Source organism: Anoplopoma fimbria, chromosome 5, assembly GCF_027596085.1.
Source record: "Anoplopoma fimbria isolate UVic2021 breed Golden Eagle Sablefish chromosome 5, Afim_UVic_2022, whole genome shotgun sequence".
NCBI classification, from domain to species: Eukaryota; Metazoa; Chordata; class Actinopteri; order Perciformes; family Anoplopomatidae; genus Anoplopoma; species Anoplopoma fimbria.
The window spans coordinates 16,587,882-16,612,846 of NC_072453.1; the positions used below are offsets into that span (position 1 = coordinate 16,587,882).

Genomic DNA, 24,965 nt, shown 5'->3' on the forward strand with positions numbered 1-24,965 from the left:
CTTTAAACAAACTATACTATGACTTATTTCGAAATGCTATACTATGACTACTTCATTACTTTTTTCAACATGCTATACTATGAGTCTTTTTTTATGACTTTTTCGGACACACAATGCTAATGCCAAAAAAGTCATAGTATAGCATTATGAAAAAAATTATGAAAAAAGTCATTGAATAGCATGTCAAAAAAAGTAATAGAAAAAAATCATAGTATAAGTTAAAAAAAGTCATATTAAAGTTTGTTTAAAAAAGTAATGAAGAAGTCATATTATTGTATATCGAAAAAAATCATAGTATAGAAAGTCAAATAAAGTCATAGCATGTCGGAAAAGTCATAAAAAAGTCCTCGTATAGCATGTATATATATATCTGACCACTAAATACTGGGCCACTTGCTAATGTTTTCTACCCACTCCCTAATAGCACACTGATCAGGAAGGTCCATTTGTTTAAGTTTCATTTGTGATCTTTGGTGGTAAACGCCCTTGCATAGCTTGAGAAGTACCTGTACTACGCAGTACTTCCTTTGCCAAACTGCTTGAACTCACTTACGTCATCATAGTTTACAAACTGTAGACGGGCTGTTAAATTGAGAGAAATTCACATGAAGGCCTAGAGCTTATTACCAAATGTACTGTAGCACAAAATGCCACATGAGTTTCAGTTTAAGATTCCCTTTATTTGCAAATTTTGAAAACCATATACTGTGAAACATTATTATTACATTTAAGACTATGATTTCTGGAGTAGAAGGTATTCTGTAGATATACAGTATCAATACTTAACATTAGTGTCATGTTTCAGAGCATAACAGATACAAAAATGTAAACAAATAAATTATAAAATTGCGAAAAAGGAAGCATGTGTTTTTTTTGTTTTTTTTCTTTTTCTTGCAAAAGCAAAAGATACCAACTGGTGCCCAAAAACAATCGACGCCGCGTACATTCAACAGTCTCAGCCTGGAGTGTTTGAATCCTGAGAGGTCACTGAGCGACGGCAGGTCTGAGTTCAAAGTCGAGCTCTGGCGCAAAAGGCCAACAACTGCATCCTGCGCAGACACCTCGGCCTGTAGGAGTTGTCTCTGAGAGCCTCAAGGGTTCAACCGTCAGTTGCCAGGATCAACACGGCGCCGAAGATGCCCACGTTATGTCCGATCAGCTTCATCTGGTTCCAGAACTCCACCTTGCGGGTGTTGTGCCAGTAGCCCAGATTGCCGTCAATGAGCAGGATCACCAGAGGCAGAGTGGTGGCCAGGATCTGAGCGGCCAGGCGGATGTAGTAGCCGGAGAGGAAGGCCAGAGCCAGCACCCCAAAGAGCACCTCCAGCAGCATCAGAGTGATCTCTCCTCCAATGATGTGGTTCAGATAGGCCTGCTGGTCCTCTTTGCTGTGCTGGAGGGAGTACACCTAGTGGGGGGAAGGTGGTACTGCGTGATTTAAAATGACACTGAAAACAGGTTTTGGTTTGTACAGTTTGTTTTATGAAAAACGTATTATAGATAAATACATTTGACATATGCATAAATAAAGTGCCTGTGTCTTATTCTCACTAATATAAATGATGATTATCTGGTTTGTACATATTGATCTCAAGTAGGTCATTTAGTGTAGTGATCGCAAAAGACACAAACACACACACACACACACACACACACACACCCACAGACACACTGAATCCAAACTAAACAACCTTTAAATTGGCTTGTTAAGACAGTGGCTGCAACTAATAACCATTATCAATTAATCTACCACCTATTTTTTGATTGATTAGGAATTGAATCTATAAAATGTCAGATGATAATGAGAAATGAGCTTCAGTACCCCAGAGCCCATTGTGATGTCTTTAAATGTTTAGTTTTGTCTGACCAAATATAATCAGTTTAATATATAAAACAGAGAAAAGCAGCAAACTATCACAATTAATGAGCTGGAACTAGAGAATGTTTGCTGTTTTTGCTTTCAAAAAAGTCAATTGATTCTCTATCAATCAACTAATCTAATAATCTAGTTAAAACCACATTTGGTTCTTAGCATTGCCACGTACGGTCTCCGGCATATTGTCTTAACAAAATTCACTTTATGACAATTTGGATAAGAGCTTCAGTCAGTTGATAAAATGTATTCTGTTCTTATTCAAACAACTGAGTGAAGTGTCAGAATATCCAACTGACTTTTCCACATCCTGTGGCTGTGGCTCAGTGGAGAGCAGGGTTCGATCCCCGGCTCCGGCAGTCCATGTCGATGTGACCTTGGGCAAGACACTTAACCCCAAATTGCTCCCGCGGTGTATGTATGTATGTATGTGTATGAATGTTAGTTAGGGTCCTGATGGTCAGGTGGCACCTTGCATGGTAGCTCCTGTCATCAGTGTGTGAATGGGTGTGAATGGGTGAATGATTAGTAATGTAAAAGCGCTTTGAGTGGTCGGAAGACTAGAAAAGCGCTATACAAGTACAGTCCATTTAACATTTACATCCAGATAAAATAATATGCAAATAAAACAGATGTTCTTACCATGCAAATGAGATAAACGCCCAGGAAAACTTGTCCTGTAGACTGCAGGGATCTGCTGCGAGGTTTCTGTCTGTACACCTCCCCCGCCCCGCTGGCCAGAACCAGAAAGCCTCCAATAATGGCCAGCGCTCTGGAATACATCCGTACCTGAAGGGGCAACAACGGTCAGGCTGTTAAACCGAAGACAAATCAAAACTAGTATTTCACCACATTTATACAGTAATACACACACAGGCTTCAGCATGTTAATTAGATGTTTCAATACTATTTGGAACTGGTTTATTTTGGTTGATACCAGTAACCTACCCTGTCTCTGAAGAAGAAGTATTTGAGAGAGGTGGCAATGGGGCCATGGCTGAACAACATCATTTTTTTAACTAACTAGACCATATTCTATGGAGAAAAAAACATCTATATACACATGACATCAGGCCAACTTGTTCAGATTGGGATCAGATATTGACCACAGTTAGTACATTTGTAAGCTGTAGATCAAAACTGAGCATGTGACCTGAATGAAAACAATATCCTAAAAACAAAAAAACATTTCATTTAGAAAGGATCTGGGAGGAGACAAATGGAAACACAAACCATCCGTCCCATTATTTAAAGTTTAACTGGTGTATATCAGAAGGCAGCACACAGGTAACTTTCTGAACATCCGCTTTGTTACCGCAAACCCCAGAAGGTGACTCACCTTAAGCCAGTCCCCGTAGTACACCTGTTCTCCAGCATACGATGCGTAAGTGCTGACGGCCAGTTGTACGGCGGCGGCCATTGCAAACCACCTCCTCTTCACCCCAAACGACATGAAGCTGGCACAGAGCACTGCAACCCCCATGTCCACGTACAGGTATGGTACATGGATGTCTGGCTTCCTGGAGAGGACAATGAATGAAAAAGAGGTTTAATATTTAATTTATACTACTGCCTCCTTTGCATCAGTATTGCACATGTATAAATATATAATAGTGTATTGCAGAGAGGTCAGAATTCAAGCTGCACATTGTAGTGAAATGCTTCTGCAGCAACAACATTAAACATGAACTTGTTTTGGGGGCTGCAACTACTAATAATGTACATTTAGTCACGGAGTCATCCGTCAACTGTTATTGTGATCAATCAATTAGTCTTAAGATCCATTAACAATAAACCACTGAACAATTCAAGGTTGTCCTTTATCATCTCTCAAAATAGTTCTGTCACATCTACATGAATAAAATGATTTTTCTTGTGATATACTGCTATTGTGTGAGATTATTACAGATTTTATGATATTGACAGACAACATTTTAACCATGATTCATACTTATATCAATGTGTAAAAACTGTTTTTTCCTATCTCACAAAATATTATGAATTTCTTCTGTATTTCAGTGAAACAAATCCCAAATTGTCCTTTTAAGAGGTGAAGAAGTATTAAACATTATTTAAATTTCCTTTAAAAAGATCTATTGAATTGGTATCGTTACTTATCCCCTCGACTAGATAGATGTGTGTGATGCTTAGATTTGTTTTTTTTTACATCAGCCAACCAAAACCATCTGTCCTTAAGCAGCAGTCAAGACCCCTAAAGGAGGTTAATGTATGTTTAACATTACATTACATTACATTACAGTCATTTAGCAGACGCTTTTATCCAAAGCGACTTACAATAAGTGTATTCAACATAGGTATTCAAGAGAACTACTAGTCCTTTCTTAAACAAGCATCTAAGAGAGAGTTTTAATGTAGAAACTCAAACTATTCACATTCATGAAGCACTGAGCAGCACAAAAACTCAATTAATAATCAACATAAATCTAAACATATGACTTATTGTAAGTGGATCCTTTCTGCACAAACCCAACTAAAAACAGTCTGGCTTTAGAAATGCACCTAACCCAAAGGAAAGAGGCAGCCAGGTGTGACAGAGGCTGCAGACTTTTCCTTAAACTTGCAGTAATTACAGGATAGGTCAGAGGGGTGTGGTGTCTGAATGTAAAGCCCAGCCCACCACAGGGCTCCTTTACCATCACTAACAGAGAGAAATGACAGCCTGTCCTTCTGCAAATGACAGACCAGGCCAAATATAGCATGCACTTTTAATTTAAACAGATCCACATGGGGGTAAACCTGTGTTTGTCCACGTTTTGCATTGACTTAGCATGTTAGCTCCTGAGCTAATATTAGCTATATTATCTTATTTTTCTTACCTTTTTGAGTCTGCTCGTTCAGCAAACAGCATCAGCATGCTAAAACAGTTCCAGAACCCAAACCTGGTCAGAATAAAGGCTCCTAGCTGGCTGAGGAACCTCAAAGTCTGCTTCCTGCTGGGAGCCGCCATTGCTGCTGCAATCTAAACCTGCAGAAGGGACTTCTGGTGAAAATACACACGCGGTGTCGAAATAAAAGCATGCGTCTAATATATCCATAGAACGTGGCGTCTGTTCGGACGCTGATGCTCTTATTTTGAAAATAGTTTCTGGTGTAGTGCGAAGACGCCCTCCTATTGGCTGACGGAGCCGAGTGGGCGGGTTAGGACTCGTTCATTGGTGCAGGAGCCGTATACGTCACCAGAAGCTCAAAATGCTTGATTGTCACTTAATTATTACTTTGCGGGCTATTTGCATGTGTAGATATTGATATAAATTGGTACAGAGAGATATAATTGCAATTTTTGTCAATGCATAAATCTCAATTCAACTTCTATGCAGGCTGAGACAAAGCAATTAGGAGGAAAGACATATTATCTAATGTCTGTTCTTCATTTTTGATTATCATCATTTATTAGGAATGCAATTTATGTTATTGACATTCAACATTTGTTTCCAGGGAGTTATTCATTATTTTATATAGTGAACATGCTGTTGTAAACAGAACCATGATTCATACTTATATCAATGTGTAAAAACTGTTTTTTCCTATCTCACAAAAGATTATGAATTTCTTCTGTATTTCAGTTTAACAAATCCCAAATTGTCCTTTTAAGAGGTGAAGAAGTATTAAACATTATTTAAATTTCCTTTAAAAAGATCTATTGAATTGGTATCGTTACTTATCCCCTCGACTAGATAGATGTGTGTGATGCTTAGATTTGTTTTTTACATCAGCCAACCAAAACCATCTGTCCTTAAGCAGCAGTCAAGACCCCTAAAGGAGGTTAATGTATGTTTAACATTACATTACATTACATTACATTACAGTCATTTAGCAGACGCTTTTATCCAAAGCGACTTACAATAAGTGTATTCAACATAGGTATTCAAGAGAACTACTAGTCACCAGAAGTCATAAGTGCATCAGGAGGAAAGACATATTATCTAATGTCTGTTCTTCATTTTTGATTATCATCATTTATTAGGAATGCAATTTATGTTATTGACATTCAACATTTGTTTCCAGGGAGTTATTCATTATTTTATATAGTGAACATGCTGTTGTAAACAGAACTGTTGCTGCTCTATAAACTATTTAGTTACATCTAAATAAAAAAAGAATTAATTAATTTGTTTTTAAGATTCAATGGGTGTATTTTAAAGCAATCATAGAAGGATTATTGATAAGCGTAGCTCCTTGTACTAATAAATTCATAAAGATAGGGATAGATATCTGCAACCAAGGCCATTTGCAACCTCACCACTAGATGTCACTAAATCTCACACACTATTCCTTAAATACAAAGATTTACCAGAGAATGTTTGGTATTTCTTATTGAACAACTTCTTGATTAATCACATTTAAAGCCACAGTGCAAGTGACTCAAAGTATGGAATTGAAATAGGACAGAAAAATGGGGAGGGGGATTATTTCATCAGGTGATCATGGTGCTGTTGATCCACAGTGACGTGTCTAGCGCTAATCTTTAGTAGAAGAGACTAACCCAGATCCTGAAAATGGCTTAGTGTGAGTCCAGCTGAAGGTTTAGTTAAGGATCAGTAGCTTGTCATGTCTCAGATGAAATGTCAGTTGGAGGTGAGTAGCACAGAGTAGTGGGACTAGTTTCACAGAGCAAGAAACACTTCATATTGAACACAAATCATCACTTTCACTGGATCTGTTTGTATCAACAAGCTTTTTTGATGCCGTCAGTCCTTTTCCAGCCCAACAGGCCTCTATCCATCCATTAACTTTACCTGTTTATGCTGTGTAGGGTCACAGAGGGCTGGAAGCTGCAGCCTATATCTGGTTACATTAAGTGAGAGGTGTGCTAACATATACTGTACAATAGAAAGAGGCTCAAATTTACATTTATAGGTACTTTTAAGGCCCAGAAAATGCCAGTGGGTTTGAATTAAGGATTACCAAACTGCCCATAAACAATCACAAGAAATTAAAAATAATCTAAATGTTAAAAGAACACATCATATTTCAATATTACTAAACAAACATATATGCATCCATGCAGTTTTTTCCCCAAACCCTGGTTGTAAACAGGAAGGGTAGTGTCTTTAAAGATATATTTAGTAAATATATATATATTTATTCCCCAAAAACTTCAGTGTCAGCAGACTGTAGCCTTCGATGTGTCCACAATTTGTTCTATTAGAATGACGTCACAACTGATTGGATGGACTGACAGATCAAAGTATATAATTCAATCAGTGCTGTGGACTTGGCCTCCTTCCTCTTGGCACAAGGCCCAGTGCTCATGAAGTATAAACACACAATTAACTCATACCCACGTTAAAGCCAAGTCAAATGTATGGGTTAGCTACTGATATGATATTTAAAATGCCAGTGAAAAAGAAAAAAAGTTTAAGTCAAGACAAGTCAAAGTTTATAAGAGCCCAAGGGGATGCATATAAACATTAGCAAAATATACAAAAACGTACAGAAGTGAGACAACACACACAAATATATATATATATATATATATATATATATATATATATGTACACACACTGAAGGTGATAAGCAGGATGGTGCAAGTCTGTGTAATATTTAAAAGTAGAACCTTGAAGATCAATCAAGCATGCACAGGGATTCCATTTAAAGAAATAAAAAAAAAGGGGTAATATGATCAGATCATCTGGTTTCGTTGATATCCTAGCAGCAGTGTTTTGTACTAGTTGTAGTTTGCTATAAACCTTAAAGCCTCTCAAACCCAGAGATGCTCACAAGTAACATATTGCACCTCTAAGTCAAGTCTAAAGTGTGTGCGACTTAAGTGCAACTTTGAGTCCAAGTAGCAGAATAATAAGTGTGCCAATAATATAATGACAATTCTTGGAGAAGTCCATTATAAAGAAATAAAAAACAAATGCTTGTCTCTTTAAAAGGAAAAAGAAGGCCAACCCACTTTTTGATACAGAATACAGCAATTAGAACCATAACTGTCTCTAGTTATAGTTATAAATCTAAAGGCTGCATGCTAGACAGCATATTGTGAATATGTTTTTTAGAGGAGCAATAAGGACCCAGAGATTTCTAATACAAGTTAGTAACAGATGATGTGAAGTTCACACGTCCATCGTTTTCTATGTCCCACTTTCTCCAGCTCACCTGCAGATCCATAAGGATCCCTTACCTTCCTCCTTCCTGTGCAGAGGTTACGGCTCCTGATTGTTTAATCTCATCACGGGGGATTGGTGACATCAGGTCCAATCCTTCGCCGACCTCTCCCAAAAGCCTGCAGCAAGAGGGATCAGCTGGGATGAAGAGCAGTGGGACAGCAGGGATCAGTCAGTCAGTGTGAAGAAGCTACCGGACTACAGGCAGTCATACAGTCGATGAGCTCTTAGGAGCCAACACATTTCTCACATTTTTGGGGATCCCACCATTCAACAGGTAAAGATTGATGATTAAGATGTTTGTCTATGCTGTATTTACATTTGTTTTGACGAAGGACTTGAAGAAAATAAGTTAAAGAAAGTATTTTTATTTTTTATTTTAACATTTTGATCTTGATATCCTCTTACAGTCAGGATGGCTCGGGATATGTCAGATAAGGAAATCCTGAAAATGGAGCTGGAACAGTTGAAGAAGGAAGTTAGCACAACCAGGACACCAGTAAGTAAATTACCTCTTTAAAAATAAAATAAAAACAAAAAATGTTCTTGCCATTGATTGTGAGGAATCTGTCCAAAATCATCTTTAATTTTAGCGACCAGTAGCTCTCGTATTAAGACAATTTTGAACACAATTAGTGTAGCTAAATGATTAATGAATATTGTAGCATGCAAGTTTAAATCTCCTAAAGACAATCTGCTAAACTTACTGCTGTCTCCATCTTTTTTCCTCTCAACAACAGTTGGCTGCAAACTGTGCAGAGACCGTCTCTTTTGTTGAGGCCCTGATACCGAACGATCCGCTGATAAAGGGCGTTGCAGATGACAAGAACCCCTACAAGGGAGACAAGGGAGGCTGCACAGTAACATAGCACATAGAATCACAGGGAATAGACAAACATATTTTTATGAGACATTACATCGCTGTTTTCATCCCTGTAGAATCCTTGTGGATAAAATGTACGGTAGTAATAAGAAAACTGAGATCTGTAAAGGTTATTGCTACCAGGAGAGAGACCCTTTTCCATCACCGGATTACTGCATCTACCTGTTGATATGAAAATGTATCTTTGCAAATTTGTAATTAAATGCAAATAGCTGTACAAAGCTTTGATCTGACCTGGCTGTTTTCTTTTTCTAATGGTATTCATATTAGGATATCTCACTTTTATTGCACTCCTACTGCACTTTCATCTCATTAAATAATATTGGTTAATGTTAAATAGGCTTGACTGGATATTGGTCGGCGTGCAGAACATCATATGTCAACATGTTGCTGTAGAAAGCAGGGCAAAGTCACACGAGTCGTGCAGCTGCTGCTTAGTCTAATTCTTAATAGGATTTCTCCTCACAGTCGGCCACACTGTCGACACAGAGCTGCTTCCTGTATCAGCGTCTTTAAGCTCATTCCAGCGGCTTCATCACGGCTTCCATTTCGAGCTCTCCATCCAATTAGTGTCATTTCAATCTGTGCAACAACAAATTCAAAACTCACAAACCAACTATCAGAATGAATGTAGCTTTTATAATGTAAAGGTTTCATTTCTAAGATTTCAATAAACAAACATGCTGCATGAAAGCTTTTTCCGTCCAATGACATTAGGGCAGCACAATTCAGCACCTTTGCACAACTGTTTCCAAGAATGTAGTAACCTTTTTATGGTCCCTTAATATTTGGAGGACATTGGTGATATATCAGTTTTTTACTTTATTGTCAAAACAACCTCTAAGCTTTTAAACTTCCCGCTTCAGTTAAAGGGCAGAAGATGTTGGTGAGTAAGGTTATCTGATTTGAAATTTGTCCTACAATATGTAATGAAATTGTAAATATTCAGTTAAGAGAAAATGTAATCTCTTTTCATGCAGGTGGGATTATAGAGACAAGCAAAATAGTGCACTTCTTAAAGGGAACATACAACTATTACACCAGTTTACAGCTCTAAGGGAGTTCAACTGCAAATGGGAAATAAATGTTTTTAGGCATTTTGTGGATAATTAGAGTCAACGTCATGGTTTCCGTTAATGAAAGTTAATTATAACATGTTGATCGCCTTTAAATGTCTTATTCTACGCTCCGATGTGCTTAGCTCCACCCTTTTGTTTCACTTCTAGTTGGAAAAAAACAAGATGGCGGCGGCAAAAATGACATGGTAACATGGTGACTAAGTGCAATTCTTATGTACAGTCTATGGTTTTCATGACGAAGAGGAATGTTTCTTTGGTTCTGTTTTTTTTTGTTTAAACTGTCCACCTTGATTCAGACAATGTACCCTTTAAGGTACCCTTTAAGGTACCCAATGAAAATACTATAAATAATACTGATAACATACCATAACTGATTAAAACAATTCCATATGTCCTAAATGTATGTGATTACTAAGGTGGAGAAGACTTAAAGTATCTATATATTTTATTAATATATAAACATTCTCAAATTTGAAAGGAATCATAGAGGTCTATGAATTTGTTGTGGTTCATGATATCCAAAAACAAGGAACTGGAAATGGGTTATCTAAATAGAACAGTATGCGTTGTTGTTTTTGTCTGAATTTCACATAACGTGGGGCCGACATAACAGCTTGTTGCTTTGGTTCACGCTATCGCTGTTTTAAGATTAAATCTATGGCTTCAGGTGGACTGAATTAGTGTAGAACTCAAGTACAAAAGTCCATGCAGGAAATGATAGTGCCGTAGGAAAACAGTGTTATAACATAGAGTAGGGTATTTACGTTTCTTATTCTCCTTCAGCATATGGTAGGACAATACTTATAGCGTTATTAGAGTGAATTGCAAAGTGGAATATGTCTAATTCCTTTGTCTTTATAAAAAAAAGCCCTAATGCTTCCCCAAGGACATCAACTCTGTCATTATTGCACCTAAAATGATAAAGTCAGTGCTTTCACTCAGTTATAAAATCATAAAATTGGACACTTCCTGTTTAAAGTCTAGGCGACTTGTCCACAGTGCAGTCTTAATCTTAATTGTCTTATCAGATAAGAGTGATTGTGGATGTGTCTAATCAATGCAAGTCTGTTATAAACTCTGTGGAATAATAATAAAAATACATTTTATTAATAGATCAAAGACGCTTGACTGAATTAACATGAGAACATAGAGGAGGAAAACTAAATATTGAAAGTGTTTTAACAGTGTGAATTCTAACATCTGAGTGGGTTATTTGTTTACTTTAAAACCAGTGACTTTTAAAATATTCCTTACTCAATAAATGTTTATGGAATAGTGCATCTTTTAGCACTTTTTGAATAATTTATTTAAAGACAAGTTAAATAAAGGGAGGGACTAAAAGAAGTTCCTATTATTTGTTTTTCATATTTTTGTCATGCACCAAATGAGTGCTCAGTAATTATCCTCTGTGTGCCAGCTGGTACGCCATTACTGTGATCTGTGATATGTCAATATCTGTGCAAAAAAATGGGTCATTCACCTCTTTATCTTTATTGCTCATTATAAACACGTATAGTGTAACATATATAATTCTCTCCTGACCTTTGGCACTCGGCTGTAATAAAAGGAGCCTCACAAAAACAGAAGTGTTCAGAGTAAAAACCTTTCACTGGTGAACACTTGAACACGCTTACAGAAACAGTGATTTGATTTTCTCCATGATGTGGCTCTTGGTTTTCTTAGTGTGGGTGGTTATTTGGGCCGGTGGCACCTACTGGTACCTGTTTGGGAAACCGAGCCCTTTCTCTCTGGAGTCAGTGAGACCGCCTGGACCTCGAGAGTTTGATCAGAAGAAGCGGGACAAAGTCATAAAGCAAGGTAAACTTATTGCAGTGGAAAATGTTTGTATGCAACATCACAATGAATCACCACTGTGAAGTTTATATTGTACCAGTTAAAGGGGAACTATGCCCATTTAAATCATAAAATCATGTATGTTATTTATACTGTCTAAGACAGTCCAAAAATATTAGTAAACATGATCAACTCTCAAATCCAAAAACTAGAGTGTTAAAACTTGTATTTGTGATGCGTTAGACAATATACAATGAATTTGGAAAAATGTTATAGATGACACTGAGTATATGGGTACATTTGAGTTCATTTTTCTGTCTATACAAATAAAATTGGTCTCCCATTCATTGTCTTTGGAGCAGCTCAAGACTTTATATCTGACGACATTTCCAGTTTGAGACTTACTTTATTGGTTTCTGGCTTTTAGAGAAACTAACTCCTGCTCACAAATATGGACCATTTTCACTAAAAACATTCCATTTTTCCAAAGCAGGGAAAAGCACAAGTCTAACATTAAAATACTACTTTTTTTTTTTTTAAACTAGAAAATTTAGAATCAGAATATGGTCTATAGCCAAGAAGAAAATAAAAATAAAATAAAATAAATTTACAATTAAAAATGTAAAAATACTGAATTAAACAAAATACTGAATAAATCTGAATTAAAATACAAACTGTATAGAAGAAAATTACAATGAAAAATATGAAAAATAATACTACTAAATTGTGTGCAATAAATCTAATTAAAAACAAAAGCTGTATGGAAGACAACTACAATAAAATTGTGAAAAAACACTTAAAAAATACGTACATATTAAAATAAAAATGAAAGAGTTGTGCACTCCAGAGCAATTTGCGTTCAATGCCGTCCTCTATGAGATTAAAACTGTTCGTTGACACCAACTCAAATGGGTCTTGAGTGTGTTTTAAAAACCTAAGCCAGAGTTAACTTAGAATAGTTTAAAGGATGAAAAAAAGTACAAATTATATATCTAAAAGGAAAAGTATGTACAATCACTTCACTGCAGTTCTTACAAATGCTGAGGTGTGCGTATACATATATCTAAATGACCTGTTTTCTGTGTCATAACTCAGAGTTTAGTCCAGTAATTTTTTTCACCTGTGGCCTTTATCTTAATTAGATTATGGACCAGGAGATTGTGTTTGCCGCCTAATCTACCGTTTATTACCAAGAGGAAAGCACAGATAAAGGAATTAGATCTGCAGTGTTTATGACAGGAGAGGTGTGCAGTGCAACCTTCAGACTGTATTATGCAACCCAATTATGCAACCCATTTCAGCATGATAACATCTACATCCTTATTCAACATGTCTGAACTACAAAGAAAAATGTTACCATGTTAACATCAGCTCTGTTTGTTTCCGTCCAGGTTTCAGTGTTGACAAAGTTCCACAGAACCTGGATGTCATCGTCATCGGTAGTGGTATTGGAGGGCTGACAGCTGCAGCCACTCTGGCCAAAGCGGGGAAGAAAGTCCTGCTGCTGGAGCAACACGACCAGGCGGGAGGCTGCTGCCACACCTACGTCGAGAAGGGCTTCGAGTTTGATGTTGGTAAGACTGTCTTTAATATATGTGATTGACACAAGCAATATGAGGATGATATGAATGTGCATGATGTGTTGCAAAATACTGTTTGGTTAAAACTTAAACAAGGTATGTAATCTGATTTAACATCAGTGCACCAGTCAGTGTATGTATTTGTTTTCTTCTGATTGTTCCATAAAACAAATAAAATATATGGCCTTCTTATCAGGTAGTTAACAATAGTACATTCAACTGGACAATTGCTGAGAATAATAGGCTGAGAATGGCTGCAAATAACAACCACTGTCATTATCGAATATCTGTAAATAAAATGTCCAAAAAGAGACAAAAATCTAAATTTCCCAAAGACTTTTAAAATCATTAATATAACATGCCCCAAAAAAACCAAAGAGCAACAAAACAACAATAAATGGTAGTAGAAAAATACAAGGAAATATAATTTACAATATGTGCAAAAATCTAAAACAGAAAACAAAATAGAACTTGCAAGATTGATTTATTTCAAAAAAGGATTATCAATGGAGGCCAATGTGACGTCTTTGGAATATTTGTCCAACCTACAGTCTAAAATCCAAACATAATAACTGAACTATCATGTGTGATAAAGAAGAGAAGGTCAAGTTCAGCCACTTCCAACACTGACTGTCTTTCTTTTCAACACTTAAGACAGTAAACTCATATTAACTTTTAAACTCTTTTGAGAAGGACTTTGTGGATTGAGACATTTTTTGCACCCATAACTGCCAGCCATAAAGGCCCTGCAACCACTTCCACTTTGGCTTTTGACTCAAAACTTATGCACTCACATTCAAATTATATTAAAGCAATGTCTTTATGAGACATTTTTGTACAAAATGTGTATTTCTGTAGAAGGTGACCACAAAAAGGAACAACAATGCACATGGGAGTTTAGATTGGGTGTTGTTAAGACCCCCTGGTGCGACTGGAATAACACCATGTTCCTGTTTCCCGGTCTTTCCTCCCCAGGCCTTCACTACATCGGTCAGGTCCACGAGAACAGTCTGCTGCGCATCGCCTTCGACCAGCTCTCCGAGGGCCAGCTGGAGTTCCAGGAGCTAAAACAACACTTTGACACCATCCAGATTGGCCTCGGCGACGAGAAACGAGAGTACACCATCTTCTCCGGCAAAACCGAGATGAAAGCCCATCTGATGAAGCAATTCCCTGACGACACAGAAGCCATCGAGGCGTTCTTCAACATCATGAAGGTACTGTAAGCTACTGGACACATTATTTCAGTGAATCATCTGTCCAAAAACGTGAATACCCAACATCTTCTGTGTTCCAACAGGTCTCAGCTAGGAAGACTCACTACCTGGCCACTCTGAAGCTGATCCCTCAGTGGGTGTCTCTGTTCCTGCTGAAGTCAGGCATCGGAAACCTGGTCACCCCGGTCTTCCGCCTCTCTGGAACATGCGCATCAGACTTGGTGAACACACTGACCAGCAACAAGGACCTCCACGTCATCTTTTCTTATCTTTTCTATGGTGGGTTCCCAAAAATTTAACAAGATTTAAAAAAAAAAAACCACATTTTTTCTCATATCAGGAAGGACCTCAGAGATTCGGTCCTGCAGAGCACAAACTTTATTAGAGAACTAATGTTTCTGGAACTAAATGCAGCTCCATCAGAGTCAAAAAAATAATCTCCCTCTATACTTGAATAACTGGCTCCCACATTTAATTAATATTTGCATTCACATCAGATGAACAGTGTAGAAATTGCAGCCCCTTTTCATACAAAGTGCACCAACAATGTGTGTGTTGTCATTCTCTAACCCTTCCGCTATTTATTTTGCATGAGCATCTTCGATCATCCTGTGCAGGATTACTTTCTTGCTGAATCCTCCTAGAATGGTGAAACTATATGTAAAAAAGGAACTACAGGTCCCAATGTCAAAATCAAAAAATACATATTTTCTTCTTTCCTGCAGTTCTATTTATCAATCCACATTTATTTTGGTGTTAGTTGCCAAATGGTGAAAATATCGGCTGTAGAGATGTCTGCCTTCTCTCCAATATAATACATTTTTTGGGGTGAACTGTCCCTTTAAAATTAAAGAGGAAAGTCAGAACATAAATATCATATCATAAATTTCAATCCAATGCAAAATGAGGACAAAATGATGGACTTGTAATTGGATGGTTGACTGCTCCAGTTAAGCACAAGATGAGGATAGAATTTAAAAAAATAACAACAACAAAGTAATACCTAATGCTTTGCTCTGTGTACATTTAGGCGTGCCTCCAAAGGACTCCAGCGTTCTGATCAATGCCCTCCTGATCCATCACTACAAAAGAGGAGCCTACTACCCTAAAGGTGGTGCCAGTGAGATCGCCTTCCACATCATCCGCACCATTCAGAAATATGGAGGGAACTGTCTGGTCAGAGCTCCCGTAACCCAGATCCTGGTTAATGAGAAAGGGGCCGCTTATGGTGAGAAATGATTCCAAATGTTAAAGGGGAGACATACTCTACAGGTAGCAGACTGAAGACTTCCTTTGTGTTTCATGTGACAGGTGTGAAGGTGAGGAAAGGTCAGGAGGAAGTGGAGGTTCATGCGCCGGTGGTTGTTTCAAACTGTGGCATCTTCACCACCTTCCAGAAACTTCTCCCCCCTGAGATCCACCTCAAGACAGGTGAGCAACAGATTCCCTTATAACCAAAATAGTATATCAACTTTTATTGTGAAAATCAGGAGGACCTCTCAAAGTGACTGTAAACGTACCCATATTGTAGATATTCAGGAACGACTGAACATGATGAAACACGGCAGAGGATCGTTCTTGGTCTTCTCTGGCTTTGATGGGACTGAAGAGGAGTTGGGTCTCGAGTCAACCAACTTCTGGCTGTTCAAAAACAACGATATGGACAAGTCGTAAGTCTGCAGAGCAATAGTTACACACTTATGTTTAACAAACACAAGGGGGCGCTATCGTATAAGATGTAGGAAGGCAATAAACTCACAGAGGCCAAACCAGTTGCTCCAGGAACATTAACACATCTCTAAATTGTTTTTCTTCTTGTGGGTCAGTTTTTGTCTCTTCATAAAGAGAGTGTAGCTTCTTTGTATTAAACATACTGTTAATTACTGCATGTGGATTATTTAATAACCAAGTTGCCTTTTTTGTCAGATTGCAGCTCCAAGATTTAAATACCATACTCAAGAATTACTTTATGCATTGCCACACTGCTGATAAAAGCAGCCCAGAACTGATTTCTTTAATTTACATATGTTTATTTGTTGTTGTTTTTGTTGTTGTTGTGTTTTAGGATGGAAGACTTCTTTGCTCTGAGCAAAGAGGAAGCACCGGATAATATTCCCATGATGTTCATCACAATGCCATCTTCCAAAGACCCAGAGGCCAAATTAAGACACCCTGGTAAGAAAAATACACTTAATAATAATATTAGTGACAGGAAAGGATGTGTTAAAATGAAAGATAAATAGACATTTTTCAAGATGTACTGCTACTAGAATACCACATCTTGTTTCATGTTCACAGGTAAATCTTGCATGACAATACTGACGATGGTGAAGTACGAATGGTTTGAAGAATGGAAGGACACCACAGTGCGCAAAAGGGGCGATGAATACCACAACTACAAAATGAGATTTGCTAAGAACCTCTTTGACTGGGCCTGCACCCTGTTCCCGAAAATCAGAGACAAGGTAGGACCGGTCATTCTCTGTCAAACATGCACATATGCATAGACCTTAAAGTCTTAGATGTTAGGAAAGCATGTTTAGAGTAACTGTAGGTTTTCCATGCTTTTATTTCATTTGTTATGACTGCATTGTAATATTTGTTTGACTCGTTTTTCAGTTGGTTTTCCAGGACGTGGCGACCCCGCTGACCAACATGCACTACCTGGGTGCCCAGCGTGGAGCCATGTACTCTAGTGAGCACAACCTCGAGCGTTTCCATGCCGAGAATGTGGCGAGGAACAGATGCAACACGCCCGTGAAAAACCTCTACATCTCAGGTATGAAATGTTAGAAACTTGACAGACACTTTTCTTAAAAAAAGTTCTACAACACAGTTCATTTTTTGTATTTTGTGATTAAGTGACGTTTTCATGGGCACAGAAATGTCTCAACATGCAAGATTGACTCTTTGAAATGTTGAGTTTCTTTGCAATGTAATTCTTCTTACATTGTTTTTTGACCTTACAGTTAAACACTAACACATTGCAAGAAAGTCATAAAGCAAAAGGAATTAAAGCTTGTGTAGGAAACATGATCTAGAGGTGGAACACAGACAATAATTTGAATCCAGACTAGATAGTCTTGTCTCATCCAGCAGGGTGTATCTGTGTGTCTGTTCCAGGTCAGGACGTGTTCAGCTGTGGGATAGCAGGCGCTCTGCATGGCGGACTCCTCTGCGCCTCTGCGGTGTTGGATCAAATCGTCTACATTGACTTGCTCTTCCTCAAGAAGAAGCTGAAGAGGAGGAAAGCCAGAGAGTTGGCCCAGCTGGCTAAGAAGAAACTGCAGTGAGAGCGCTCTCTACTTCCCCTGCAGGACAAAAGTGAAACTGCACAAAGCAGATGCTAAAGGACCCTTGGTTGTTGAGGGAAGCTGAAAGGAAAACACCAGCAGTCCCAAATATATATTGTATATAAACATATTATATAGTCCACACATACTTAATCCAATCCACAATAATCATGTGTTCTTGGTGGATCATTCAGCCTGGTGATCTACGCCCACATATTGGATTTACTAGTCTTTAGCAACTATCATAATGAAGTTCACATAGACTGCTGTCAGAAATGTATTTTTGCATTATATTTTGTAATATTTAGCTGGTTACTAACTATTTTCCTGAGAGCTACAACTAGTTCTCAACTAGAGTTAGCATGGATCACTGGAGCGAGTAATCTACTACTATTCATACTAAATATGATGTAAAATTGAATACTAAGTGAGTTCCAACTGCATATGATATTTAATAATTATTATTATTGCATGATACCATTTTCTGATCTATGTACATAGAGTTTCTTTTTCTATATATCGTTTTACTGTCACACAGGTTTGTTTTTGCACCACGCAAAATGCACATTCATATATTTTGTTGTACATGTTCAATAAACTTGATAAACCAAATGGAAAAATTCACACTATGTCTTTCCAAATGCACAAAACATTAAACTTTTAATGTGTTTAAAATTGTGAAAGTTACAGAAAGATTATAAAAGATTGTTAAATACAAAAAAAAGAAATTAAGATCATTTTTGATTAAACAGGAAATCATTTTGATAACAACATCAACTAGAAGCCTAAATGTGTAGATTTGTTACTGTGATTAAATCATTAATCTATCCAGAATAATCATGTATGATAGGTGAATATCTTTTATTTATATATCACTTACTGGTGAACTGACACTCTAAGCCCCTCTGGGTTTCTTAGTTCCCACCTATGTTGTTCTGACCGGCCTTATAACCCCAGTGTTGTTTGGGTAACTGTTGAAATCAAACGTACAGGGGGGAAACCTCAGACTTCCTGCACTAAGTGAACATTTCCTCAGTAAACGGAGGGCATATTGGCTGACAAACTGTGGTCTGGAGGAGACGACCAGGGGGATCCGAGGAGATGAATGCCCCTTCTGTCCAACAGGCCGGTGGGACGCCAGTGCCTCTCTCGCTCTGTTAACATCCATCCCTCTGCTGTACAAACCAAGGGAAAGCTCTCTCTGCTGCTAGACTGATCTGATGTGCAAGCTGCTACTGCTCAGTACTTGTGAATAAAAAAAAAAGACAAGTTCAAGGAACAAAATGGTAGGGAGAGGAGTTAATTATGTTGACTTTGCCTGGCTGGAAGTTCAGAAGGCCACAACATATAATTACCGTGGCATGATAAAACGCAGTGCTTCACCAGAAATACATCCACATCTACTCCACATCTACAGACTCTTACTTTCCTATGCTGGGCTGTGACTGACTCACAGAGCTAAAAAACAAACCCACCTGCCCTCTGAGCTCTGAAATAAAGTGACCCGCCCTCTTTTAGTCATGCTAGTGGTGAGGCTCTAGGGACGGTAATGTCCACTGGTTGGTTAGTCCACCACTTTGGTCCAGACTGAAAATATCTCAACAACTATTGCATGGATTGTAGTGAAATTTCAAAAAGAAACATTCATGGTCCCCAGAGGATGAACCCAAGTGGCTTTGCTGATCCCCTGACTTTTTCTCTGGTGCCACCATGAAGGGAACGTTTTAGTGAAACGTCTCACCAACTATTGGATGGATTATAATGACCTCTTTGGAATTTATTTTGTTATCCTGAATAAGCAACAGAAGAAGTAACTACCGTTCACTAATCCTGTTTCTGGTGCTGGCCGGCGTCTACGTGATGTCAAATGTGATACGTGGAACGTTGATTTGTTACGGAGGTTTTAATTCCTTATAGTAATCACTGACTAGAAGACACAACCACCACCTTTAACACATGGAATCAGTGGCTATAGAAACTTCCCATCAGTGTAGTTTGCCGCACTGTAGACTGTTTATAAAACATTTCAACTTTGTAGTAACTAGGTTTTTGTAGAGACTAACTAAAGGTTTTTCTATGTAATTGAAGAAGGTAAGTACAGAGACACAGAAGAGGAAATGTGACCTGTTATTTCACTAAGAAAGTTCAGTTTTCAACATGATAGAAAACACTAGAATGGGCAGATCTAAAGAAGAGGAATTTTAAGTTTTTCTTGACCAGCACCAGCACCACCTCCACCCCCTTCCTCCTTTTTTCCTCTCGCAGGCGGCTCCCACATGTTTAGACATGCTATTACATCAAGAGAGGCCCAGAGGGTCGGAGCACAAAAACAGCAGTCCACTCTTTCCACTGTCTCAGCCGCTCTATCCGACACTCTCTATGCAGCAGAAGCATGCTTTTAAATGAAACTAATATATCAGAGGCTGTTTTTCTAATCCAGCAACTCTCGCACCTGAAAACCTTTATTTACACAAAGCAAACTGTAAACTCGCTAACACTGTATCGACAGGATTGGCACAGGAAGTATTCGCGTTTCTTTGCTCTGGTCTCTGTGTTTTCAGCCAGCTTTTCCTTCTTTTCCAGATGTTGGGCTCCTCCCTGCTGGCCTGCCGCAGCCTCCCACTGCTTGAACCCGGCCAACAACCACAGCTGCTACCAATCTGAGCACTCTCAGAAGAAACTTTGAGGCGACCCAGTTGAGAGGAAGGCCCAGTCTGAAGATAGCACCCCAGATCAGACTGGGCTTAAAGGCATGAGCAGTTGATAAAAAAAAGTCACACCCCTCGTTTTTAAAGGGTCACTCCTACTTTAACTTTAACTTTAACCACCTTTTAGTGCAGTTTGACGCCCTAGATAGATGATAGATGACTTATTTTGCCAAACATAGGGGTTTTAAAGCCAAATTTATTTTCACAGGAAAGAGAAAAAAACAGATTTCTTCATTTCTGTTTCTGTGGATGAAACCAAATTAGACTGAAGTTATTTTCCTGCTCTGCGCGGCTCACAGTCCTCTTCTCCGATGTCGGCTGAAAGCTGACGCTTGAGGCCAACTTTCTGTTGAGCTAAATGGAAAATCCAAGGAAAATGGCATCTTCCCCAAATCTCTCTTTTGCCTATAATAAAAAAAAAAAAAATCTTCTTTCTAGAATTTGAAACACTGCTGGTCCAAGATGGCTGCACACCTAAGCTCAACACTAGCAGATGTACATAATGTTTAGCTCTGAATTCTCAACGCTAGTCAGTCATGTCATTCTTATATGTACAGAAATATATGTACAAAGTAGCATTTCATCATTCACTTTGCAGAAATATTATCGCCAACTTGCAAGAATTTTCTGCTTTTCTATGCATATCTGACGGTAACTTGAATATCTTCAGGTTTTTCTTGAAATAGCCAAAACTTTATAAACTTAAACTTGCAATAACTTAGTTTGTTTTGATCCAGCAGTTTCAGAGCAACATTATCATTCCTTTGGAGTTGAGTTTGTGTCCACCTGATGAATTAAAGCCCAATATTCACTCTCTTTTAGCTGAGTTTTTAGTCCTCACTGTGTTTCCTAACATCTCCTGATGGAAATATCTGTCTCTTTAGCTGCTAAATACTCCACTATATGTTCATCAGCTCTTACTTTGTCTGACTTCTATTTGGTGTACAGCAGGTAGTGTACAGTCATTTTTTAGAGCTTTTTTTACGTAAACTGCTGCCTGATTCTGCGGAAAACAATCTCATGAGAGCGTTGAGAGTGAACCAAAACAGTAAAGTTGTCGACCATAAACTAGCTAAACAATGATCTGAAACTAAATATAAAGCTCTGTAAAGCAGAGAGGAGCTTCAGAATCAAGTGATAATTCTCTGTAGAGCCACTATGAGTGACCTCTTTCACATTTTTTCATTTTTTTCAGTTGACTTTATACATTGTTATTCAAAAATATTGCTTACAGACACTAGAAACTAATCAGCAGACTAATCCATAATGAAAAAAGTAATTTCAATGCTACATATTTTCAGAAAGCTGAAATCATCAACACGCTAGTTAGCATCTCAGTTTGCCCAACTTCAACCCTCAAACCAGAGAGAGCTGGTCATTTGAGCCTCTATTTTGAAGTACTTGTCTGATTGACAGCAGCCAGTAAAGGAAAATAGCACTTTTCCTTAAAGGCATCTTTCCCCACAACGTTTCACCTTTTTGAACACATCTACAATGATCTGCACTCATCATAGCCACCTTGAAGAACTTATGGGATGACCAAAGTCTTCAGACCTTTAAATTTTTCACTCTTTGTTTCATTGCAGCCATTTGCTAAAATCGAAAAAGTTCACTTTTTTGAGCATTAATGTACAGATGGGAGCAACCCATCTTGACAGAAAAAAACAGAAATGTAGAACTTTTTGCAAATTTATTAAAAAAGAAAAACTGAAATATCACATGGTCATAAGTATTCAGACCCTTTGCTCAGTATTGAGACCAGAAGCACCCTTTTGAGCTTAGTACAGCCATGAGTCTTCTTGGGAATGATCACCTGCAATACAATTTCCACACCTGAAACATTGGGGATCATCATGCCATTCTTCAGCTGCAGATCCTCTCCAGTTCTGTCAGGTTGATGGAAAGATGAATGGACAGCCATTTTCAGAGTATCCTCCAAGAAAACCTGCTCCAGAGTTTAGGTCAGGACTCTGGCTGGGCCAAGTTCAAGAATTCCAACAAGACAATGACCGAAGCCACTCCTTTGTTAACAAAGCTGTGTGCTTCGGGTCATTGTTCTTGACTGGCCCAGCCAGGTGAACCTAAACCCAATCTGAGGTCCTGGAGAGACTCTGGAGGAGGCTTTCTTCCAGGATCCATCCTCAGAACTGGACCGCATTCATCTTTCCTTCAATTGCAACTAGTCGTCCTGTCCCTGCAGCTGAAAAACACCCCCATAGCATGATGCTGCCACCACCATGTTTCACTGTTGGGATTGTATTGGGCAGGTGATGAGCAGTGCCTGGTTTTCTCCAACATACCGCTTAGACATTAACGCCAAAAAATAATCTTGGTCTCATCAGACCAGATGGCTCTTATTTCTCATAGTTTGGGAGTCCTCCATGTGTTTTTTGGCAAACTCTTCCGGGCTTGTAATTAACTCCCTCACTCTGCCAATACTTCTTCATCTCGGCCTACCGACTGAATTAGAAAGAAGGAATGTATCTTCGCGAGAATCTACTTTCCCCTTTCAGCTGTTTGTAATATTTCCTGTGAGGCTGCTCGGCACATTTGATCGTAAATTATGATGCATGTTGGCGTTTGGATAAGAGAGAGAGAGAAAAAGAAACGAGAGGCAGGGATAGGGAGGCCCGGAGAAAGGAGAACCATGGAACTCTCATATGAGTCATAGTTAGTATTTGCTCTGCCTGCTTCCAGTCAAGCCCCACTGTGAGGTACATCATACAGGATCTACTCCGCCTCTGCACCAGCTGACCTTTTGCATCCAGGTTGTCTTTTAAGACCCAAACAATGACACGGAGGTCCCACTTCAACCTCAGCGTTTCAGTCCATTCAGTGCAACAGAGCGACTGTAAGGTAGACTTTGTTATAAACAGAAGTAATCACCACCTGCTAGACCGCAAAAGCCACAACAATCTATTATGTGATCATAGTTTACGGTGTTTCCTGAGCTGCACTGAGGATAGCAATCTTTGGATTTTACCCAGAAGATGGTTATCAGGTTATGGACAAGCATTCAGGAATGTTGCATATGATTAATCACACAGGAGACGTCGAGAATCTACCTTTTCATAAAAGATAGAAGAAGAAGATACATTAAACTCATATTAATGATCCTGTGTTTAAATAAAGAGTTAATCTCTTCGCTCTTTCACACCCATCTGCACTATGTGACTGCAGCTCCTCTCTCCATCGGATGCTTCAGACATGATCCAGAGTCTCACATTTCATCCCCCCAAAACCAACCCCCACCTCCACTGAGTAATCCCCATCAGCCCTAATGCATCCGCATTCGTCATCACTGCTCTTTCTGCTCTGTGTTTACATGGTGGGACAGCTTGTGAAGTTGGGGTGAGACTAAACGCTGGAGACAGAATGCGCTAGAGGGGGCTCTTTTGTGGGTGTGATCCGAGTCACTACTCATAAGGAGATGACTCCTAAACACATGGTTTGGATACAGACGGTTTACCGTAGGGTTTATGTGGCGTTCTTCCTTTTATGAATCAGGGCTCCAAGGATAGAAGGAGTTAAATGATGAACAGACTTTAAAACATTTGGGACAAACTTGTCGTTATGAGGCGATACAAAATATCTTTACTTGACTTGATGAGTTTTTATGCCTCGGTGGAAAAGAAGACAACTTTTCTAGCAAAGATTCAGCTCAAAAAAACACTCAAGAATTCCGGTTTTAAAGTTGATTAACATCAGAAAAAAAAGAAACAAAAATGGCTGATTTGTTAACTCTTCTAGATTTGCTCCAGAGCCCACTTTTACCACACACTTTTGAAAAGTGTTTCACAGTTTGCTGAGACATGCTTGGGTCTTGATCTTCACACACCAACTGTTTACTTTTCCACTTAGCACAGACATGAGGAACATTCTGCCAGATAGGTGGCATACTTCATGGCTTCGAGTGACCTTTAATGTTGTATTTATGTTTAGCCACGTGTCAAAAGGTGTTAAAACTGTTCCTGTGTTGCGTATTCAGACTTTGACGTGACAGATCTTCCAATAATTGTTAGGCTTTACAGCTGCAGGACAAATCGACACATTTCTATTGTGATCAAATCTACCAATGCTATTACCTCTGAGGTTAAGAAACAAACTCAAACAGTTTGGGACGTCATCTGTTGCGTCTTAGCTCCGGTGTCCAGCTACCTGACACTAATTCCTCTCTCCTGATATCCTGTGTTTGAATGACAGCTTTGCTCTTCCAATGGGAGAGGCTGTTTTTTCAGGCCTCCTCTCACTGGAGGGTTGTGGTTAGTCTGCTCTGAGGACAAGGACTCACAGCATGATGATCCCATAGGGGTCGTACCTCCATGTTTTTACTTCTGCACTCAGGCCGTGTTGGCAGAATGACCCCCAGTTTAAGAATACATCTAAAGTGTTCCAGGTGGAAAA

The 24,965-nt window shown here is 38.7% G+C and overlaps 3 protein-coding genes across 3 annotated transcripts; 2 read left to right on the top strand and 1 right to left on the bottom strand.

The window, feature by feature from the left end:
• Window positions 1-670: 670 nt before the first annotated feature.
• On the bottom strand, window positions 671-4,898 carry tmem101 (transmembrane protein 101). The gene is made up of 4 exons (XM_054599018.1): window positions 4,711-4,898; window positions 3,213-3,393; window positions 2,516-2,662; window positions 671-1,408 (listed from the first exon to the last, which is right to left on the bottom strand). Exons 1-4 carry the CDS (start codon window positions 4,839-4,841, stop codon window positions 1,100-1,102), a joined length of 768 nt encoding a protein of 255 aa, XP_054454993.1. The 5' UTR covers window positions 4,842-4,898; the 3' UTR covers window positions 671-1,099.
• Window positions 4,899-8,422: 3,524 nt separating this feature from the next.
• Window positions 8,423-8,876, top strand: gngt2b (guanine nucleotide binding protein (G protein), gamma transducing activity polypeptide 2b). The gene is made up of 2 exons (XM_054599027.1): window positions 8,423-8,506; window positions 8,748-8,876. The coding sequence occupies exons 1-2, from the start codon at window positions 8,423-8,425 to the stop codon at window positions 8,874-8,876; spliced, it is 213 nt and encodes a 70-aa protein (XP_054455002.1).
• A 2,751-nt stretch (window positions 8,877-11,627) lies between these two features.
• On the top strand, window positions 11,628-17,853 carry si:ch1073-13h15.3 (inactive all-trans-retinol 13,14-reductase). Its single transcript, XM_054599003.1, has 11 exons — window positions 11,628-11,787; window positions 13,155-13,337; window positions 14,319-14,560; window positions 14,644-14,839; window positions 15,591-15,788; window positions 15,872-15,991; window positions 16,092-16,230; window positions 16,626-16,735; window positions 16,859-17,025; window positions 17,180-17,339; window positions 17,684-17,853. Exons 1-11 carry the CDS (start codon window positions 11,628-11,630, stop codon window positions 17,851-17,853), a joined length of 1,845 nt encoding a protein of 614 aa, XP_054454978.1.
• The last annotated feature ends 7,112 nt before the right edge of the window (window positions 17,854-24,965 follow it).